A 17,828-nucleotide genomic window follows, 5' to 3' on the forward strand; every position below is an offset into this window, starting at 1 on the left:
GATAAGGCTGAGGGGGGTTTGTCTATTCGAAATCTTCGTATCTCTAAAAATTTCGTTGATGGCTAAAAAAATGTGTTCAAATATCTTAACAAGCATGATTCCATCTGGGTTGACATCCTTTACAACAAATATGGCTCTATAAATTTCTGGTCTAGTTCTATACCTGCTAGTTGCTCTTGGTTCTTTAGAGGTCTGTGCTTAACTGCTTCTCATATTAAGCCTTTCTTGTGGATGAATAAGATTAACCCTATTTATACCAAGTTTCTTCTGGACCCCTGGTATTTTTGAGATTCCTATTGCTTTTTAAACCCTACGATCTTAACATGGATATCTCTTGAGAATTTATGCATCTCTGATTGTTTAAATGGGAACTCTTGGAATTTGAATAGCCTCCTATTGATCTTTGGTGACAACATTAATCTTACTCCTATTAAGTCTGAGAGAATCATTGCTGATTCCAATAACCTGTGGGTTTGGCTTCCTCAATCAAATAAGCACTCCATTCCTTCCAAGGTTTATCACCATCTCTGTAATGGTGATGCTTATTCTGATTCATGGGAAGGCTGGGCTATTTTATGGCATCTCAATATAGCTCCAAAGGTAAAGCATTTCATTTGGCTTCTTCTTCATAATGCTATTAAAACCCATGAGTTCCTCTACCGATTAAACTTGGGGCCTCGCTCTTTCTGTGGTTTTTGTAATCTTGATTTTGAGACTGCAGAACATCTTTTTAATTTATGTCCAAAGGCTCAACGTATTTGGGGTTTGATTAATGCTGCTACTGGTAAAAATATTTCATTCTGCAATGATTTCACATCTGGATTCTGGCTCTGTTCTAATCAGAATAACTTTGACTTGATGTCTCAATCCTTTATTGCTGTGACTGCTTGGCTTATTTGGAAAGCAAGGTGCAATCTCATCTTCCAGAATACTCCTTTGGATTGCATTGCCCTTTCTTCACAAGCTGTGGCCCATGTCAGGGAGTACTCTTTCAATCAATCTTCTGTTATTGGTAGGAACCTTTTAATTAATAATTTCTCTTCTGCTGATGCTCCATTCCTGTTTGTTAATGCAGTCTGGAATATTGAATCTGTCAAGTCTGGAGTTGGCTTTTCCATCTCCAACTTCAACTCAAGCTTCGTTCTTGCCGGTTGCGGACCAATGATTGCAGAATCCTTTATTGTTGCTGAAGCCTGCGCCCTTCTTTTTGCGTTGCAGAGTACACTGAGTCAGAGAATTATATGTAAACAGATTTTCCTTGCTAGCTATGATCTTTTAGCTGCCATAAACCAGAATTCCCGGCTTGCTGATTGGCGTCTTGAGACATTGATAGAGAATATTTGCTATCATTTGGAAGAGTTCATGTTTCCCCAGATCCACATCATTCCTCTTCGTTGGATGAAGTCTTCTGTTGACTTGGCCATATTTGGTTCCAGCAAGCATGCTCTGATTTTGTATCATCAAGGAAGAGACCTTCCACATTGGCTTATGAAGCATTTTGTTTAATGCTTTCTTTAATTTTGAAGTCTGTTTTCTTTCTTTCAGATTCTATGAGACCTTGTAATATCTAGACAGTTGTAAGTTTTTTGTTTTTTGAATAAATAGCTTTCAGAGCTCTTTTCCCCCCAAAAAAAAAAAATATCTGTATTTATCCTTTATGTTGAATGAAATTTCATAGATTACATCTTGTTTTGATGCAGAAAGCTGAAGAGAGCTACACGTAACTTCCTAACAGCTTTAACTTTTGTACAAATTTCATTCACAAGATATCTGTATGCATCTTTTCATTATGAATGAGACTTCATAAATTGCTTCTTATTTGAGGCAGAGTAGTTGACAGCTTTTAGTATTATGTACTGAATAGATAATGTTCTTTTTTTGTTTTTTAATCTTGCTTCGGGTGCCATAATAATTTAAAGAGTGCTAAATTTCTTTATTGGTGTGCATAATGAAATTTCATATGTTATTAATTTTATTTCGGAATCTTCAGTTATGGTCATGATTATCGTATTGTTTGTTGAGTGGTGGTAGCTTGATCATCCCTGATGTGGAGCCATGTATTACATTTGTTTAGTCCTTGATTTAGTATTGGTTGGTTCCCTATTTTTCTGTCTCAATTGCATCTTCTTGATTTTTGTTTTAACGCTTTTTTTTGGAAAGATGGAAGTAATATCTGTGGTCATTACTATGATTAATATTGCCAGAAATGCAAATTAATCTGTGATGCAATGCTGTCTTTCATTCTTGAATTTCACATTTCACAGTTACAATACTCTGAATGAATTAATTATTACCCAAATTACTTGGCTTCCTGATGTGAGGCGTCTAGATATTTATGCTATATCTGCATTACCACCATGCTCTTGAGACATGTATTGGAGCTTTGGTGCAAGCCTAAACATGGGAGTGCTGGTATTCCCTTCAATGTATTATAGCTCCTTTTGCTTAGGAATGATCCTTCTCATTAACTTTTTCCCATTTCTGTGTTTTAATTTATTTTTTAATTTTTTCAAAAAAAAAAAACATTTATTTAACTGTTATATATATATATATATATCAAATTTAAAACAGTACTCTAAAAATTCAATAGTGAGATAAAAAGGCTCAGTCAGCTAACCATTTAAGCTTGCATTGAGATTCGTGTGAGTGGTTAATATGGATCTCCGTCCATTCAATATTCTGGATTGATGTGCACCTGTGTAGCAAGCACGTGGCGAAAGCTCGCTCTAGTGCAAACAGAACAATGGGTGGCGGATTAACCAAAGTTTATTTGATATCTTCTTCTTCGCTTGATTTTCTAACCCTAATAAACAACCCCTGATTTCTCTCAAGCCAGCATCTCCTCTTCATCCCTCCTCTCCAATCATTCGAATCGAATCAATCGCCATGGCTGCTTCCTCCGCGACTCTCTCCATCTCTGGTGAGCTCCTTCTCTATTCTATGCCCTCTTCATTTCAACTTCAACTTCAACTTCAACTTCAACTCTAGGGTTTGTTTCGCTTAGTCTCAGGTTTTTACTTCTTGAATCCGCTTGAATGACAACTTCAATCGATCCAAATCGATGCACTTGCAGATCGCTAGTTATTGATTTCGTTTCTTTCGATTGATAGTTCTAAAGAAAAAATAAAATAAAATGCAAAGTTATGAAAGATTGTTTCTTGATTGAAGATTGTGATTAGGTTTAAGTTTAAGGCGTTGATCTTCGGTTTTGTTTCGTCTTGTGTTCGTTTTCTTGGATTTTTCAGGTGGATCTTGTTTGAAGTTGAGTGGTCTTCAGTCTGAGAAGCTTGAAGCATTTGGCGGCCGCCGTTCACAACTTGTGGTTCGTCAGAGCTCGAAGAAGAACAATCCAGGAAGGTTGTCTGTCCGCTCTGAATACAGGTATACTACTCTTTGAACGGCTTCTTAGAGTTCATCCTCTGAAAGTAATCTTTGTTAAATGCTAGAAGTTCTCTTTCTATTGGGCATGTTATTTCTACGAAATTGCTAAAGTGTGCTCTCTTATTGAGTTCTTAATGTGCTGCACAATCAAAATAATTTCCTTTCTCATTCAAGATTTCTTCTCGCCATCCTCTTAGGACAAGGCTTTTATTAGTAATTCCTTTTGTTTCATTTTCTAATTGATGTTTCCCTCTCTTCCCTATCCTTGTAAGTATTACAGACAGTTTACTAGATATGAGATTTCTACTGCATTTTTGTCTTCAACAAAGAAGACTTTCCACCATGAATTTGGGGGTTTGTACAACTTTCCTTGAAGTGTGAAATGAGACAGCCTTCAGTAGTTCTTCCTAAATTTTTTATTTCTTGATAAAGCTGATTGTGTTCACACTGCACAAACCAAGGCCATACCTGTTGCTGGATGTTGCCTTTCCTTGTATTGGTTATGTTCAGTTGTCCATAATTAAATTCAGCGATATGTTCACATGAATTTTAATCAGCATCAATTCACAGAAGAACCACAGACTGCTCATATGAGTTTCTGAATCAAACTTAACTATATGTATCAAGTTCGTCATCTTAAATATTTGCATGTTAAAATGGTGACTGTATGATATGCCTTTTGGCCTTGTTTTTGGTGTGCTTTCCTTTACTCTGGTCATATTTCTATTGCAAAATGACATTGTCATTACAGTGATTGTTTATATTTGTCTTGCATATGCAGCAATGGCTCCAGTGGTGGAAGTGGTGATTTTTTTGCTGGTTTCCTCTTAGGAGGAGCAATTTGTGGAACATTGGCATATGTCTTCGCACCTCAGGTGAACATTCTTACTTTTGTACAAAGTACATGATATCAATAAATTTTTTTTTTGGGATTATTCACTTGACTGACATTCATGTGGCTGTCCTATGTCCATCTGTGATCTTGTCTGATTGTAATCCTCTCCTATGCTTCAAAGCATGTATCATGTCATCATTTTATGACCCTTAAATCTGTCAGTATGTTGTTTTAAGGCTTATAGTTGGATGCTCTATTTTACCGAGGAATTTAGTCTGCATGGTTTTGATGTTATGACATCATTTTCACAACTTTCCAAATTCCAATGATGGCTAATCAACAAATTGAATGGGTTTACTGGTTACCTGTTAATTATGAGGTTGAAGATGCAACTGCTTTGTCTCTGTTGGCTTCTTGCCTGGTGAATGTTTTCCTGCTATGGGTTGTTCATTGAATGTTCTCATATTCTCTTGTTGGTGTTTTTAAATTCCGCTCTCAATACAGCGCACACTTTTTGCTGCCATTGCTTGCCTCAAGAGTGCAGGAGTACCTTTTGCATATCTGGTGATATGCACTGGGTGAAGTACAGCATTTAGGGTATCATCAGCAAGTGATTAAAGTTTCATATCCTTTGCAGATCCGAAGGTCACTGCTGAATGAAGATGAATCTGGATTTCGGAGGGCAAAGAGACCCGTCTATTATGATGAAGGTTTAGAGGTAACCACCTTTCCAGCTCCACTGCCTCTGTTTTATCTAGCATGATATAATTCTAAATATCTGTTATCAATACGGATTTTGAAAAGCAGAAGACTCGCCAGACACTGAATGCAAAGATCAGTCAACTTAACTCGGCCATTGACAATGTCTCTTCACGCTTGAGAGGTGGTGGGAACAACCCCGTGCCAGAACCTGTTGAAGCTGACCCTGAAGTGGGAGCCACAATGTAACTGCGGTCATGAGCAGTTCAATTTTCAAATTTCATGGACATCAATTTACATCACATGTAAAAGTTTTCCTGCAAATCTTCATTGTTGGAGTTGCATGTCAGGGCTTTTCCTTGCTGTGATATTTGCAATCTAAACAGTTTTTTCCAGTTAGTTAAAGATGCGTGGATAATCTTTTGAATTTTTTTATGATAAAAAGTTTGTTTTGAGTACAATGTATAGCCTTTTGCTATCATGTAGTACCCTCTCAATTTTTAAGCCAGCCACAAAATGCTTCTTGTAGAAAGAAGTGCTTTAAGAACCAGCAAAATAAAGGACCACAAAAATAGGATTAAGTTATATACATTTGAATGACAATACTCATTTAGGCAAGGTGCGAGTTCCTAGGTATTCTCAAAGTAAGGGTGTGGTTGCGTGTCAAATTCCCCAACAAAGATGTTTAATTGATTGGGTATATCTACATGCTGAACTGGTGTCAAGCGTTCTCCGGTCTCAAATGTTCAGGAAGTCTCCAAAACTCGGGGTAACAAGAAAAACCACCTTGCAGACAGAAGCAGTCTGCCGTCGGCTAAAATTGAAAACATACAGCTGAAGAGATATACTTCTCAATTGTCAGTTGCCGAAAGGGCTACACTAACATTTTGATCTAAAAGACAGGAACACACGTAAAATGTATTTAAGTAATAATAAGCACAAGAAAATTTATAATTATGGGAACTTACAGAGAAACACAATTCAGAGAGTTAACACCCATGGCAGTAACAGAGCGGCCTTCTCTTATATACAACCAGCCGCGACTCTGATCTGTAAACCAAGACCTAGGGGAAAAAGGAAAGTAAAACAAATTGGGAAAAAGGTGAAGACACCCATGTTGTGCTGTTATAAACATATAGGCTAGAGGCTCCTTCTTGATTGATTATCTTCATATCAGTATATTTCTAACTAAAAACCCTTTGGTGATAATTTACAACGCAACCAAGAAAACTCCCAGTGAAATCAGATGTCATTGAAGCCTCCAAATAGAAGCAAAGATGTGTTAGGTAAAAGCTGTTCTGTTCTCGGAAGGGGTTTTGCCTTCTGCTCCTTCTCCAGGACAGGAAAGCCGAGAGAGAGAGAAAGTGAAGCTGGAACATCATCATCCCCATGATTTACCCGCATCTTATTTTGATTATTTCGTCTGTCAAACAAAGGAAAGAACAGGGGCAACATCTCCTGTTTAGCAGGCTTCTTCTTGCCTCCCAAAGCTAGTTCTAGATCAGGCGAGTTATTTTCAGGGGCTTCTTCATCATCCGAAGAAAGAACATGAATGACATTCTCTGTTTCGGCACCACAAACAGAATTCAAATCCACCGGGAAGACATACCGTTCAGCACTTCTTGAGCTCTCGGCCATCATCGTCGGTTCACTAGAGATGCTATCTGTATGTAGCTGCGCGTTTGCAAAACTACCTAACAGAGGATTTATTTTGGATGATAATCTACCACTCATATTCTCTTCTACAGAACCGCAGCTACCCGACATGCCGTTCTGCATGAAACTTCATCTTCTTGTTTTCTGTGTCATTATTTAGACATGTCAAATTTAAGCTGTCCTTCCACAACTTTGTTCCATCCATGGTCTTTGATGTTTCACCAGAAACCTGTGAGGCAGTATCCACTAACCACGAGCTTACACGTTTTCTCAGAGGCTTTGGTTCACAGCTGAGGTGGTCAGTAGTTGGCAGAAGTTTATCCTGGTCATTATCAAACAAAACGTCATTTTTCACACGGGCTGACTTCTCCCTCATTTCTTTATTCCTAAAGCCGCATTCACTACCTGCACAATGAAGTAATACAGTAAGTACCAGGAATGCAACCAAAATTTTATTCTATGCACTAAAACTGGAGAAAGGTCACCTTCTCTGCCATTTTTCAAAGTCCAATCAACAGGCGACGAAGGCAATGCATCATACTTGCTATCACTGAACTGTGCATTATGTTGCTGTCCAACACCTCTTTCACCCTCAGAATAACTGCCCAAATTCATCTGCATGATCAACTGTGTTAATGCCAAGAAACAGCAGAGCATGATAGAACATAAAAAAGTAGATGTTACAGGCCACAAACAATGGATGCCCAGGTCAGCCTTTAATGCTAAAGTTTCAACAGAAGTTGATAATTACAGTCACTGATGATTCAGGCAGCATACATATGCAAGTTGCATAGTTCACAAGAGAACTTAATGAGCAAGAGAAGATTGTTGTTTTGCAGTAAAACAAATGTTAATGACAAGGAACTCAATGTATAGCGATGTACATCAAGCATTATCCGCAAGGGACCACATAACGCCTGTACAGATGGATACTGGGTACATGTTCAAGAGTACCTACCTAGACTAAGGAAACATATTAAAACTATATAAAGAAATAACAATATTACACAAAGCCTTCAATAATCTAAAATATGGGGTGCATGTGGTTATTTCTCTTTAATAAAAGAAAAAGTTATGAAAAGACAATAAAATAATTGAAAAAAGGAATAAAAACAAGAACATGAAAAGATAAAGTTAGAGATCCATCCCATTCAATAAGAACTACTGACTTGAACACTCTATCTTAATCAGCCATTCCATAAAAACAGCCCAAATGGAGCTGACTTGAGAACTACTATGCAAAATGATTTAAGATCCGAGATAGAGTATATGCAAAGCTAAGACTGTTTCTGAAAGTTGAGAGTAAACAGTGAGAAAATTAGTAAGGTTAATGTCAGATCAAAAGGTGGAAATGAATGGTTTAAACAGAAGCACATAGAAATGATGTGACAACACTTCCCCTGAAGAATAAAATGTAAACTTAAACTTTCCAGATATGCCCACGACGAACCAGAGATAAAACCAACCAAAAGCAAATGATTTCATAGACTTCAGAAGGTAAGCAAAATAAATTAACAAAAATAAAACCTTACCGGGTGAGTGACAACACATTCCTGCTGAAGGCACAATTGCGGTGTGTTCATCTGAACCCCTGAATCAGGACAAGATTTTATATGAGTTTGCAGCGAGCCAGCTGTGGGACCTGATGGCCGAATAAGCAGACATGTTTGTGTCTGGAAAATCATATCCTTATCTCCTGAAATTGAAACAGGCAGCATATCCACATCAGAACTGGACCCAGCTGCCTTTGCCTGTTGTGATATTTCAAACTTGGGTGAAGTCTTCTCGGGAATCTCATGCATATCTATATTCCTGGAGGTGGAAACTTCAGGAGCCAAGGGACAGACAGAAACAGAGACCAAAGGCTCAATCTCAAGACTGGACTGGCAAGGTTTTGGCAGGCTAGGCACTGAGTTTAAGCAATCTATGCTCCTTCCCCGAAATACACCCCAGAGGAAAAACAAATTGTTCCAACCTGAAAAACAAAGATGATTTTGGTTATGCATGTATGTCCCAATATATAGGCATTAGTACTCAGTAGTTGCCTTAAGCCTTTTACTGAAATGACAAATTGAACTTTTGATCCGTACGCTGGGATTTCTCTGGAAGCTTAACAGAGGGAAATATTAAAAGCTCAACCCCATCAATAATCCCTTTAAGGGCCAAGTCATTTTTCAGCATATTTTCCACCAGCTTCTTATAGTTCTTCTCATAACTGCATCAGATCAAGCAGACAAACTATGAAATATCTATACTTACCCAAGATTTTAATGAACACAAATAACGGTACTATAGCCAAACCTTTCAATATCCTTTGCAAAGAAAAAAAGAGCAATATTATCTTCTTTAGGACTGGTCCTCAGAAATGGTAGTGGCCATGTGTTTCGACTGGATACTTCTTCCAAAATGACTTTGCCAGGAAACTTGGTCACAACTTCAAGTACTTTAGGTGATGCACATGTTGACAAGTGAGCTTGAACACCATTAAATGGTTCAGGAAGTCTAGCGGATCCCAGCACCTCAAAATCACCTCTGCAAGGTAAAAGAAAGGAAACACAATTCAGCTAAATGCTAAAAAAGGTCATTAGATTCATTGAGGTTGGAAAATATGATCAAGTGGCAACATAAACAGTAAGAGGAATTAATCATACTGCCATATGTATTCCAGCTCTGGAAACACAGAAACTCTTAATGGATCTTCAAGTGCAGAAGCACAATCAGGATGCATTTGACCAAAAGACTTCAAAGTCGATTTCTCCAAATTGCTGTTTGACTCTCCAGTTCCACCAGTGCTGGCTTCCACCAGACGCATGCCTTGCTGCTTTACATTGCTGGCACTTCCAGTTCTGCCAGGACCAGCATCAGAACTTCTAAAAGCCTCCGGCTGATCACTTGTACTCTCCAGGGAAGTCAAATTCCTCGCCGAACTTGAGCAATTTGGTGAAATATTTCTAGACTCTACTTCACTTGCCACCGCTGATTCCTGGGGTTGATCAAGTGATCTGATATACTTTTGCATTTTAGTCTTAGAAACAACTGCTTCTACTGCATCTTTCCACTTGCAATTTTTGCTGGTCCACTCCTTCGAACAACGGTCAGCAGATGGTTTCAGAGCAGAAACACGAAACTTGTCAATGGAACAGTGCTGAGTAGCATGACCTGTTTCATTGCATTTTTGGCAGCGCACTAGCCGGCAACTAGTTGCACCTACTTGCCTTGAACCATTTGAGAAACTGGAGTCCTTCATTTTCTCATCCTGTAAGGAGGATTCTGCAGCCTGAGGTAAACCGCGTAAGGGAACAGCCTCAGTGTGAATGTTTGAACTATCAACACAAGTACGAACACCTTCCTTCAAAGGAAGCATGCTTGGCTTTTGACATTCAGAACTGCAACCATTTAAAGATCGACTTCCAAAGGACTTTTGCGCATTCAATAGCCGTTTCTTCCCCTCATTGCATCCTAAACAATAGGAAGACAATTAGTACTAACAAGAGAGACGCTTACAGAAAAAAGCAACAGAAAACAGGATGAACATATAATTAGAAATCCCTTAGCAGGAAAATATTTGCTTGCCCGTGTCATTTGAGTCCTCAGATCCTTTGTCCGGACCAGGATTGTTTGCTTCAGACATGTTATTTCGACTTTCCATGGTAAGGAGAAGGCTTCAGGTCTGACTTTGAAGTAACTCCAGTATTTAATATTGATGCTGGACTAGCAAAGGTACGGTCCAACTTGAAGGAACTTTTCTTTTCTAGAGAATTTCTTTCCTTCAACTGTTTAGAAGCTCTTGAATCTTCTGCCCTGGGTGAATTAAAAGGTTGGATTTTAATTGCTTTCTCATTACCAGGGCGCCCTGAACCAACACTTCGAAAGGATGCACTTTTACCCATTGTCCTGACAACTCTATCTTTTCTCACATCTATGGGAGAAATCTCTTTGGGGTTTTTTAAATTTGCAGGGATTTTCTCAATGAACTGTTTTACTTTTCCTTTTGTGCCTGAGTTATTGAAAGAAAATGATCTTGATAAAGACCCTGTAACAAAAAACAGTTCAAAAGCAAGGTTAAAGACTGCCCAAGATACATATGAGAAAATATAAATTATAATAACAACGAACAAACAGATAATATATTAGTAACCATAACACTGACCTCGAGAAGTCTGGAGCAGGGTTTGGTATTTGGAGGGATTAGAACCAGATGTTTGCGCACGAGCAAGTGCTTTAGGACTATTTACAGTTTGATTTACAGAGGATGATCCTGTCTTGGCTGGATTAGCTTTTTCTGCATCCAGGTTCTTAAATGAACTCTCTCGAGATAAGGCAATTCTTTTTCTTGGGCTTGCTGTCCCTATGGTCCCATCATTTGATTCAGAAAGCCTTTTATTATTCATGGAAAACACCTCCAAATTATCATCGTGATTCTTAGAAGAGAACTTTGGACTGTGTATTCCCTTAAGAACCCCTTTCACTTCTTGATCTGCTGCCTTCATCTCTAACTTAGGCAAAAGCTTAAGGTGGGAGGTTCTTTCAGAGTTTTCTCTATCTTTCATGGATTGAAATTTCGACACTGCAGGTAATTCCTCAGTTTTATCTACTTTCTTGTTTTCAGCATCCTCCTTAAGCTTACATTCTTCACATAACCACTCACTTTCTGGAACTTTCACCATCATTATCCGCATGCAGTAACTGCTCAACAGCAGGCAATCAATGTGTTGTACTCAGTTAGTATTCAACTGAGTAAATAAAGTAAAAGCACAAAGACGAGTTCAAAATCAGAAGGCCTTACATGTGCTCAGCTCCATCACTGCATCTACCACAGATGGCAAGACACTCCTCTCGACCTGCATCACCACATATATCACAGACTTTTACCTGTATCACAACATTAGAAATCAGGCATCCTGAGCCAAAATGGGAAAACATGAAAAAACAAGCAGCGATCTATTCAAAAATTTATTATGCTAAAAGATAACAGATGGGCATAAAATGCAGGAACAAAATGCAGGAGGTGAAGAAAAATTATAGCTTGATCATGAATGCAAAGCTAAGGCACAACAAGGACATTATTTGGCAAATAAAAAGGTCCTTGCGAATAAAAAAATAAGGGATAAGCAAAAGAATACATACATCCTCTATGTCGGATACAGAATTTTCACGTTCATTTGTTTGCTGATGCTGCTTTGCAGACCCCTGAATTTTTGAAGTCTCCATTGGGAGTACTTGACTTCTCAGATGGCTCAATCCTTGTACTACGCTGAACATCCTCAAGCCTTTCATTAGGGATGTTCTCAGTTTCCTTGGAACTTTCAGATTCTAATCGAGGACAATTGCTCTCAAGAGCTCCTAATGAAGAATTGCCTTTGATTTGGCATGCTTTGCCCTCTGGATGGCTGGTTTGCATTGTTCCTTCAATACTGCTCGATACTATTGGTGCTCCTAATGAAAATTCTACCTTCTCCTTGAGATAGTCAGAAGGCTCGCCCTGAAGTTAATGGTTTAAACTTACTTCCAGATCTTTTATATAAGAATTATGATGGGCAAAATGATTATTACATGAGGTAAAACAAGTACACCTTACCTTCATGGAATTCACTTTCAAGGCAGGGATATTCACAAGATCAGAATTGCTAGAAAAGTCAGCTCTCGCTGCACAAGAGCCAAGACTTCTCTTTTGCAAAAAAGGTTCATTTAAGCAGGCACTTGGTGGGAGAGATTTTATCTCATCTTCCTTTATCTCACGCTCATGAGAGATATGGCACACTTCAACCACAGGCTCTGTTTTAACTCCTTCAGCAACCTCATTTTTGGTTGACATCATACTATGGGTAGTTTCCTTCCTGACAACATCAGCATTAAGAAGATTGACTGCACCATTGGCATCTGTACCACCAGTAAGGCATGAAATGTTGTCCCCATGGCATTCTAGCTGACGTTGCTCTTCATTTTGGTTTGTAAATGCCACCTGATGTAAACTGGATGCAGAATAGCTACTTGAGGATAACAGGTGGCGAGTAGACACACTAGTTGCTTTTTGAAGGACAGCATCCTTTCCACCAGTCTCCCCTGAAAACATCTTTGATGGCATTTCTACATCATCAGATACATCAAATGTAGCATTTGGAGCTAAAGCTGCTTTACTTTCAGCATTTTCAGAAAATGAATCAAGGCTGGAACTGACACTTAATAGGTTACTTGATTCACTGGCTGCATGTTGCAGATCATCACATGCTCCACTCTTGTATATAGGATGAACATCGGCCACATTGAAAGAACAGCAATCAGTTTCATCTCTCATGAGCTTGACAGCAGTGTAACCACCATCTACATTTGACCCCATGACTGATGTGGACCTATTGAAGTGCATACAGGATGAACAGGGAGCAGAACACACGTTGCACGTCCCAGATTCTACTCTTTTACAATAACTTTTCTTCATAACCATGTATTTTTGCTCAACTGGAAGTGTAACCTATAACATAAGGAAATTAACAAAATAATAGATTGCCATATTTTATGCTCCATGTAAGAGAACACATATGATTGATGCATGTGCAGATGCAAGCCCCACTATTGCAAGAGTTCTATATGAATGCCCTAACATAAAAAAATAGGTGAACAACAGTCCCCACAATAAGCAATGGCACAAACACATATGAAGAATTCTACTTTTTTTAATTTATTTCCTTCAAGAAAACCAACATACAAACCCAATCACTGACCAAATTCTGAGGATTTGACACCATGAGTAACATAACAAAGGTCGCATCTGCAGAAGCCAACCGTTAGAACAAGAGATATGGAAGCTTACCTCACTTAAAATATCAGGTAAAGACTGAAAGAGAATGTTTGGTTGGGGGATATAGGTATCGCGTTACAAAAAAAAAAATTTCAATTTTGAGTCCAAGGGAAAACTTTTATCAAAGTTGACCTAAGTTTGACTTAATTAATACTAATCAAAATTAAATATTTTCGGATTAAAAATCTAGTTTTCTATATAAACATAAGTGCTTATTCATATTAATATTTTTGAGATTAATTAGGTTTATAAGATGTTATAAGATGTTTCAGTGGGGGAATAGTGCTTATCCCCCAACCAAACACGGCCTACAACTCAGATTTCAAGACTCTTTAAAACCAAGGATCTAGAAAACAGAAAGTTTGTATTGTTCAAAGTGCTTACTAAGGAACATGTATCAAATTAAAAAATTGGAGACAACTAGGGTAAGCATTGGGAAAAAAAAAAGAGAATGCTTGTTTCACCAAAAATGATACACACATGCACGCACACAAACACACACAAAAGGTTTTAAACTTCAAGATAGATTCGAAACTTGTCTTTCTTTCCACATGGTAATCATTTGAAGTAAAAAAATGAAAGCACCTACATGTTGTCAAGGAGAAAAGGAAACCATCATTTTCTTTGTAACTCTTTCAGTGCAAGTTTCTCGCTGATCTAGTTTTGATCCAAAGTATCAGTAATGATTGCAATGTACACCATTTTCCCATCAAGAGTATTTAAAAGGAAATGCTAAACGCTTTCAATCAAATGCAGCATATTGTTTATTTACTGCCTCCACCTAGGAGAAAAGGAAAGCTAGTAACGACAAATCATATCATGATGCATACTAACAATGATAAACTTTTGAGCAAAAACTAGATCCGCCCACTAAATGCTTGTGTTACTTCACCACCATTATTTGGAAACTATTATAAATTAAAATTTTAAGTGAAAAATTTATACTGTATCAGCCTTAAAAGATATAATGCCAAAGACACTTATTATATTCATTTTTCCTCTTGAACAAAAGTTCATGAAATAATGTGATAAAACCCACAAAAATTGTCATTCAGGAAGTTTGCCTGCAATTCATCTTCCACATATACACAACCTTCAACACAAGAAAAGAAGTCCAAGAGAATCCACGACTACATGAAAAATCAAATAAATAACCGTAAGATGGAAGCAAATTTGACAAAACTTCATACTAAGATTTGGAAGACCAAGAAAATTACCAGGTTTTTGTTATCCTAAGACTGAAATAAGTGACACTACAGAAATCTGACCTGCACACAGCCAAAAAGTATAAGGTTTACACAATTTTTCAAGAGGTTTACACAATTTTTTAAGAACTTCACAAATCCCTTGAGAGGATCAACTACATGCAAGAACTAATTTTGTGACAGTTACCTGTTATAGCTTTGGCCAAAATTACACATCAAAAGTATATCTGAGTGACATAAATTGAGTAGCTACGGTTAAATAATGCATGTGACGTTAGTTTAGATGTGCCAGTCCATAAATTTGACTGCATACAATATCTATTCTTGCATGAATTAATTTTTTCAGGCTACAATTATGTACATTGATTTCGAATTCATGAAGCACCAAAACATGCCTATAAAACAAAACCAGAACATTCAGGTAAGCCAGAATTGAAGATTTAGTTCAGAGCACGCATATAAATATCAAATCATTTCAACATTCATTAAAACAAATCTCTACAAGGATTTTGTTTATTAGTATGCATTACGCAGTCAGTTATCCCAGCTGGAGGACAACATGAAAAGAGGACTTTACTATGGTAATAAACCTGTGTTTGCAACGACAAAGTAAAATTTATTCCTTACAAACTCCAACTTACTATTAACTGATTTAATCAGGGTCTACATAACTGCATATGCTTGCAAATCAGGATCTACATATTCACACAGGCACTATACAAAATTGGAATTAATCTTTTTGGGAAAATATATATTAATGCAAGCGGGAAATATCACAAGCCACAACAGAATGATCAGCATAAAACAAATAAAAACATGCAGTTCCATGGATATAATGAATTCTAGTTAGCCAAGGAAGAGTTCACAATTATCTTGCTTTAAACCAAAACAAAAGTACATACCAGAGATCACCATTGTCTCAGTAAATTTTCATCATTGACTAGCAATTTTTACAAATTTAATACCATTAATAAGGAAAAGAGTGCTCACAATCTGCAATAGTAAATTATATTTACTTATGTGTTTACCTCAATATTGAGTTAAGAAAAATTTAAAAAAATTAACAGTGAAAAACCTCTTGAACCAACATATATTAGCTGGCATGGAACTACAATATTGTCAAAATTATGAAAAGATCCAATTTGTGATTCCACATGCATGAAATGCACAATAAGAAAAGAGCGTAAGGCTTTTTTAGGATAATAATCTAATGTTGCCAACTCTATGCTCACATTGTCCAAACCTACAAGAAAAAAATACAGAATTTCTATCTCTTTTACCCACAAAGTTCACATAATGTCATTCAAACACATGGACTACCCAAGCAAACTTAATGCATCACCTTTCTCCTGATATCTATCAGGGAACTAAAATGATCCTCACCTTATTTAGTGTGCTTTTAGTGAAAAACACTTAACCTATTACAACTTTAAAATGCATCCAAACCTACATATGCATGAGTGAATAACCTTTTGAGTACTGCATATTTAGGGCAGAGAAAGACTAGCAACATAATCTTATGAGCGTTTATTTATTTTATTTTTTTTTGAAATTATACCTATACTTATACATGTATCATTGTAATAAGTGAAAACAAGATGGACTTTAACAGCTTTCCAAGAAACTATTTCAGAAAATCATTTCAAAAGATAGTGAGATATTTACCGAATTTCATCCCCTGGAACTCAAGGTCTGACTCATCCACAGGCCCTTGGATGCGACAACTCCCTTCCAGAACTGGTGTGATCTAAAAAACAAATAGGAACCACATAAATTACCATATTCTGTGAGGAAGCACTAGACGAATCAACAAAACACCAGAGACCACCCCTACTGTTAACTATAAAATCAATAGAGGAATAATACATAGACATGAAGAAGTAGTAGTAGCTAAGCAAGAAAACACTTCATCCACTCCACCGGTAGAATCATAAGGAGTGAGATCAAAACCAGAGAAATCCACAAACTGCAGGAAAAAAAAAATACTGGAACTAAATACTAAAGTTAAATCGTCAAAGAAGACAAAACCCCCTAATTTTCACTTCCACCATCGTCTCCATCAATCGTCTAATCAACTAAAAACCGCCACAGATCCCCGCAACACAGCCCCATGAGACTACTCTCATCATCAAGAAACAACCACTACTTACAAAATAAGGAAAAACCAAACCGATTGCCAAATCACGATTGATCAAACAAGAGCACGAATTCCAAACCCTAGAAAAAAAAAAGGCGGCAAAGAAGTCATCGTTGCATGCCTCGGGGTTAGGAATCTTTTGGGCGAGGTCGTACAGTTCTTTGATGCTCTTCTCGCTGCGTTTCTTCATCCTCCGACGAGAAACAAGATCAGCTTCAATCAGACTATAGCGCGGGTCATCACGTCCACCGCCGGAACAATCAGAGCTAGGGTTTCAAGCTTCCTATAAGAAGGAATTGATCAGAGAGAGTGGGAGACAAGGAGAATGGGAGCAATTGGGATGGCGATGTCGAGCGCTGGAGAAGGGTTCATCGGGCGGCGAATTGGGGCGGATCTGGGCGGCGCGAGGAGCTCAGGAGAAGGCTTGGATGGGAATCCATGGCGCAAAGACGAGGGAGACGAGGAAGCGAGACATGCGTGTGAGTGAGGACCCTTTCTCTCTCTATCTAATTTCAGGAAGCGTTTAAAAAAAATAAATAAATAAATAAAAATAAATGACGGGTTTTTTTGAAATTTGAGAGTTGGCACGTGCGAGGAGCGTGTGCTGGGGGATGGGGAGTGAGAGGACATTGGAGCGTTGAGCGGTGCCGTTGGACCTGAGGCTAATGAGATGATGCCACGTGGTCTTGATGATGAGATTTCATTTTGCAGATAAATCCCTGACTCATGTCTTATTTACCTTGTTACATTAATTTTTTTTCTGAAAATTGTTTCAACTCAGTCCTTGGTAAAAAAAAAAATACATATATGTCCTGATTTTATTTTTTATTCCATTTATTCTGAACATTCTTTTCTTCTTTTGTTGGGCTCTGCTTTTTCAACGCTATCTTTTTTTTTTTTTTAATCTTTTTACTATGCATTTGTTTAAGGTTGCTGATCATTTTTGGGTTGGGCGGTGAGTCTTTGGTTTTTCCTTCAATCCATCTTTGTTTTAATAGTTTAGGAGGAAAATATAATTATATATTATTCATAAAATTCCATGTAACTGCTCTTTTAAAAAAAATATATATATGATTTTTCTTTTAATATAAATAGGTGCCAAATACTACAACTTAATAA

At 37.6% G+C, this 17,828-nt stretch overlaps 3 protein-coding genes across 3 annotated transcripts; 2 read left to right on the top strand and 1 right to left on the bottom strand.

Annotated features, from left to right (window-relative positions):
- Positions 1-340: 340 nt before the first annotated feature.
- LOC120259160 lies at positions 341-1,623 on the top strand. Its single transcript, XM_039266707.1, has 2 exons — positions 341-600; positions 1,076-1,623. The coding sequence occupies exons 1-2, from the start codon at positions 555-557 to the stop codon at positions 1,504-1,506; spliced, it is 477 nt and encodes a 158-aa protein (XP_039122641.1). The 5' UTR covers positions 341-554; the 3' UTR covers positions 1,507-1,623.
- Positions 1,624-2,762: 1,139 nt separating this feature from the next.
- LOC120257962 lies at positions 2,763-5,344 on the top strand. Its single transcript, XM_039265271.1, has 5 exons — positions 2,763-2,920; positions 3,246-3,381; positions 4,163-4,256; positions 4,854-4,934; positions 5,024-5,344. The coding sequence occupies exons 1-5, from the start codon at positions 2,887-2,889 to the stop codon at positions 5,162-5,164; spliced, it is 486 nt and encodes a 161-aa protein (XP_039121205.1). The 5' UTR covers positions 2,763-2,886; the 3' UTR covers positions 5,165-5,344.
- Positions 5,345-5,827: 483 nt separating this feature from the next.
- Positions 5,828-16,319, bottom strand: LOC120258157. The gene is given in 13 exon segments (XM_039265508.1): positions 5,828-6,976; positions 7,057-7,186; positions 8,104-8,546; positions 8,662-8,786; positions 8,873-9,103; positions 9,223-10,030; positions 10,209-10,604; positions 10,722-11,257; positions 11,358-11,443; positions 11,699-11,747; positions 11,749-12,053; positions 12,150-13,040; positions 16,238-16,319. Coding segments are annotated over 12 exon segments (4,173 nt in total). The 5' UTR covers positions 12,909-13,040; positions 16,238-16,319; the 3' UTR covers positions 5,828-6,671.
- Positions 16,320-17,828: the final 1,509 nt, after the last annotated feature.

Source organism: Dioscorea cayenensis, chromosome 4, assembly GCF_009730915.1.
Source record: "Dioscorea cayenensis subsp. rotundata cultivar TDr96_F1 chromosome 4, TDr96_F1_v2_PseudoChromosome.rev07_lg8_w22 25.fasta, whole genome shotgun sequence".
NCBI lineage: Eukaryota > Viridiplantae > Streptophyta > Magnoliopsida > Dioscoreales > Dioscoreaceae > Dioscorea > Dioscorea cayenensis.

Excerpts from the sequence above, each read along its gene's own strand:
- LOC120259160 (XM_039266707.1), top strand. The coding sequence starts at position 555 with ATGGGAAGGCTGGGCTATTTTATGGCATCTCAATATAGCTCCAAAG. Across the intron at positions 601-1,075 it reads ATCTCAATATAGCTCCAAAG|TCTGGAATATTGAATCTGTC; the intron begins GTAAAGCATTTC and ends TTGTTAATGCAG.
- LOC120257962 (XM_039265271.1), top strand. The coding sequence starts at position 2,887 with ATGGCTGCTTCCTCCGCGACTCTCTCCATCTCTG. Across the intron at positions 2,921-3,245 it reads CGCGACTCTCTCCATCTCTG|GTGGATCTTGTTTGAAGTTG; the intron begins GTGAGCTCCTTC and ends TGGATTTTTCAG. Across the intron at positions 3,382-4,162 it reads TCTGTCCGCTCTGAATACAG|CAATGGCTCCAGTGGTGGAA; the intron begins GTATACTACTCT and ends TTGCATATGCAG.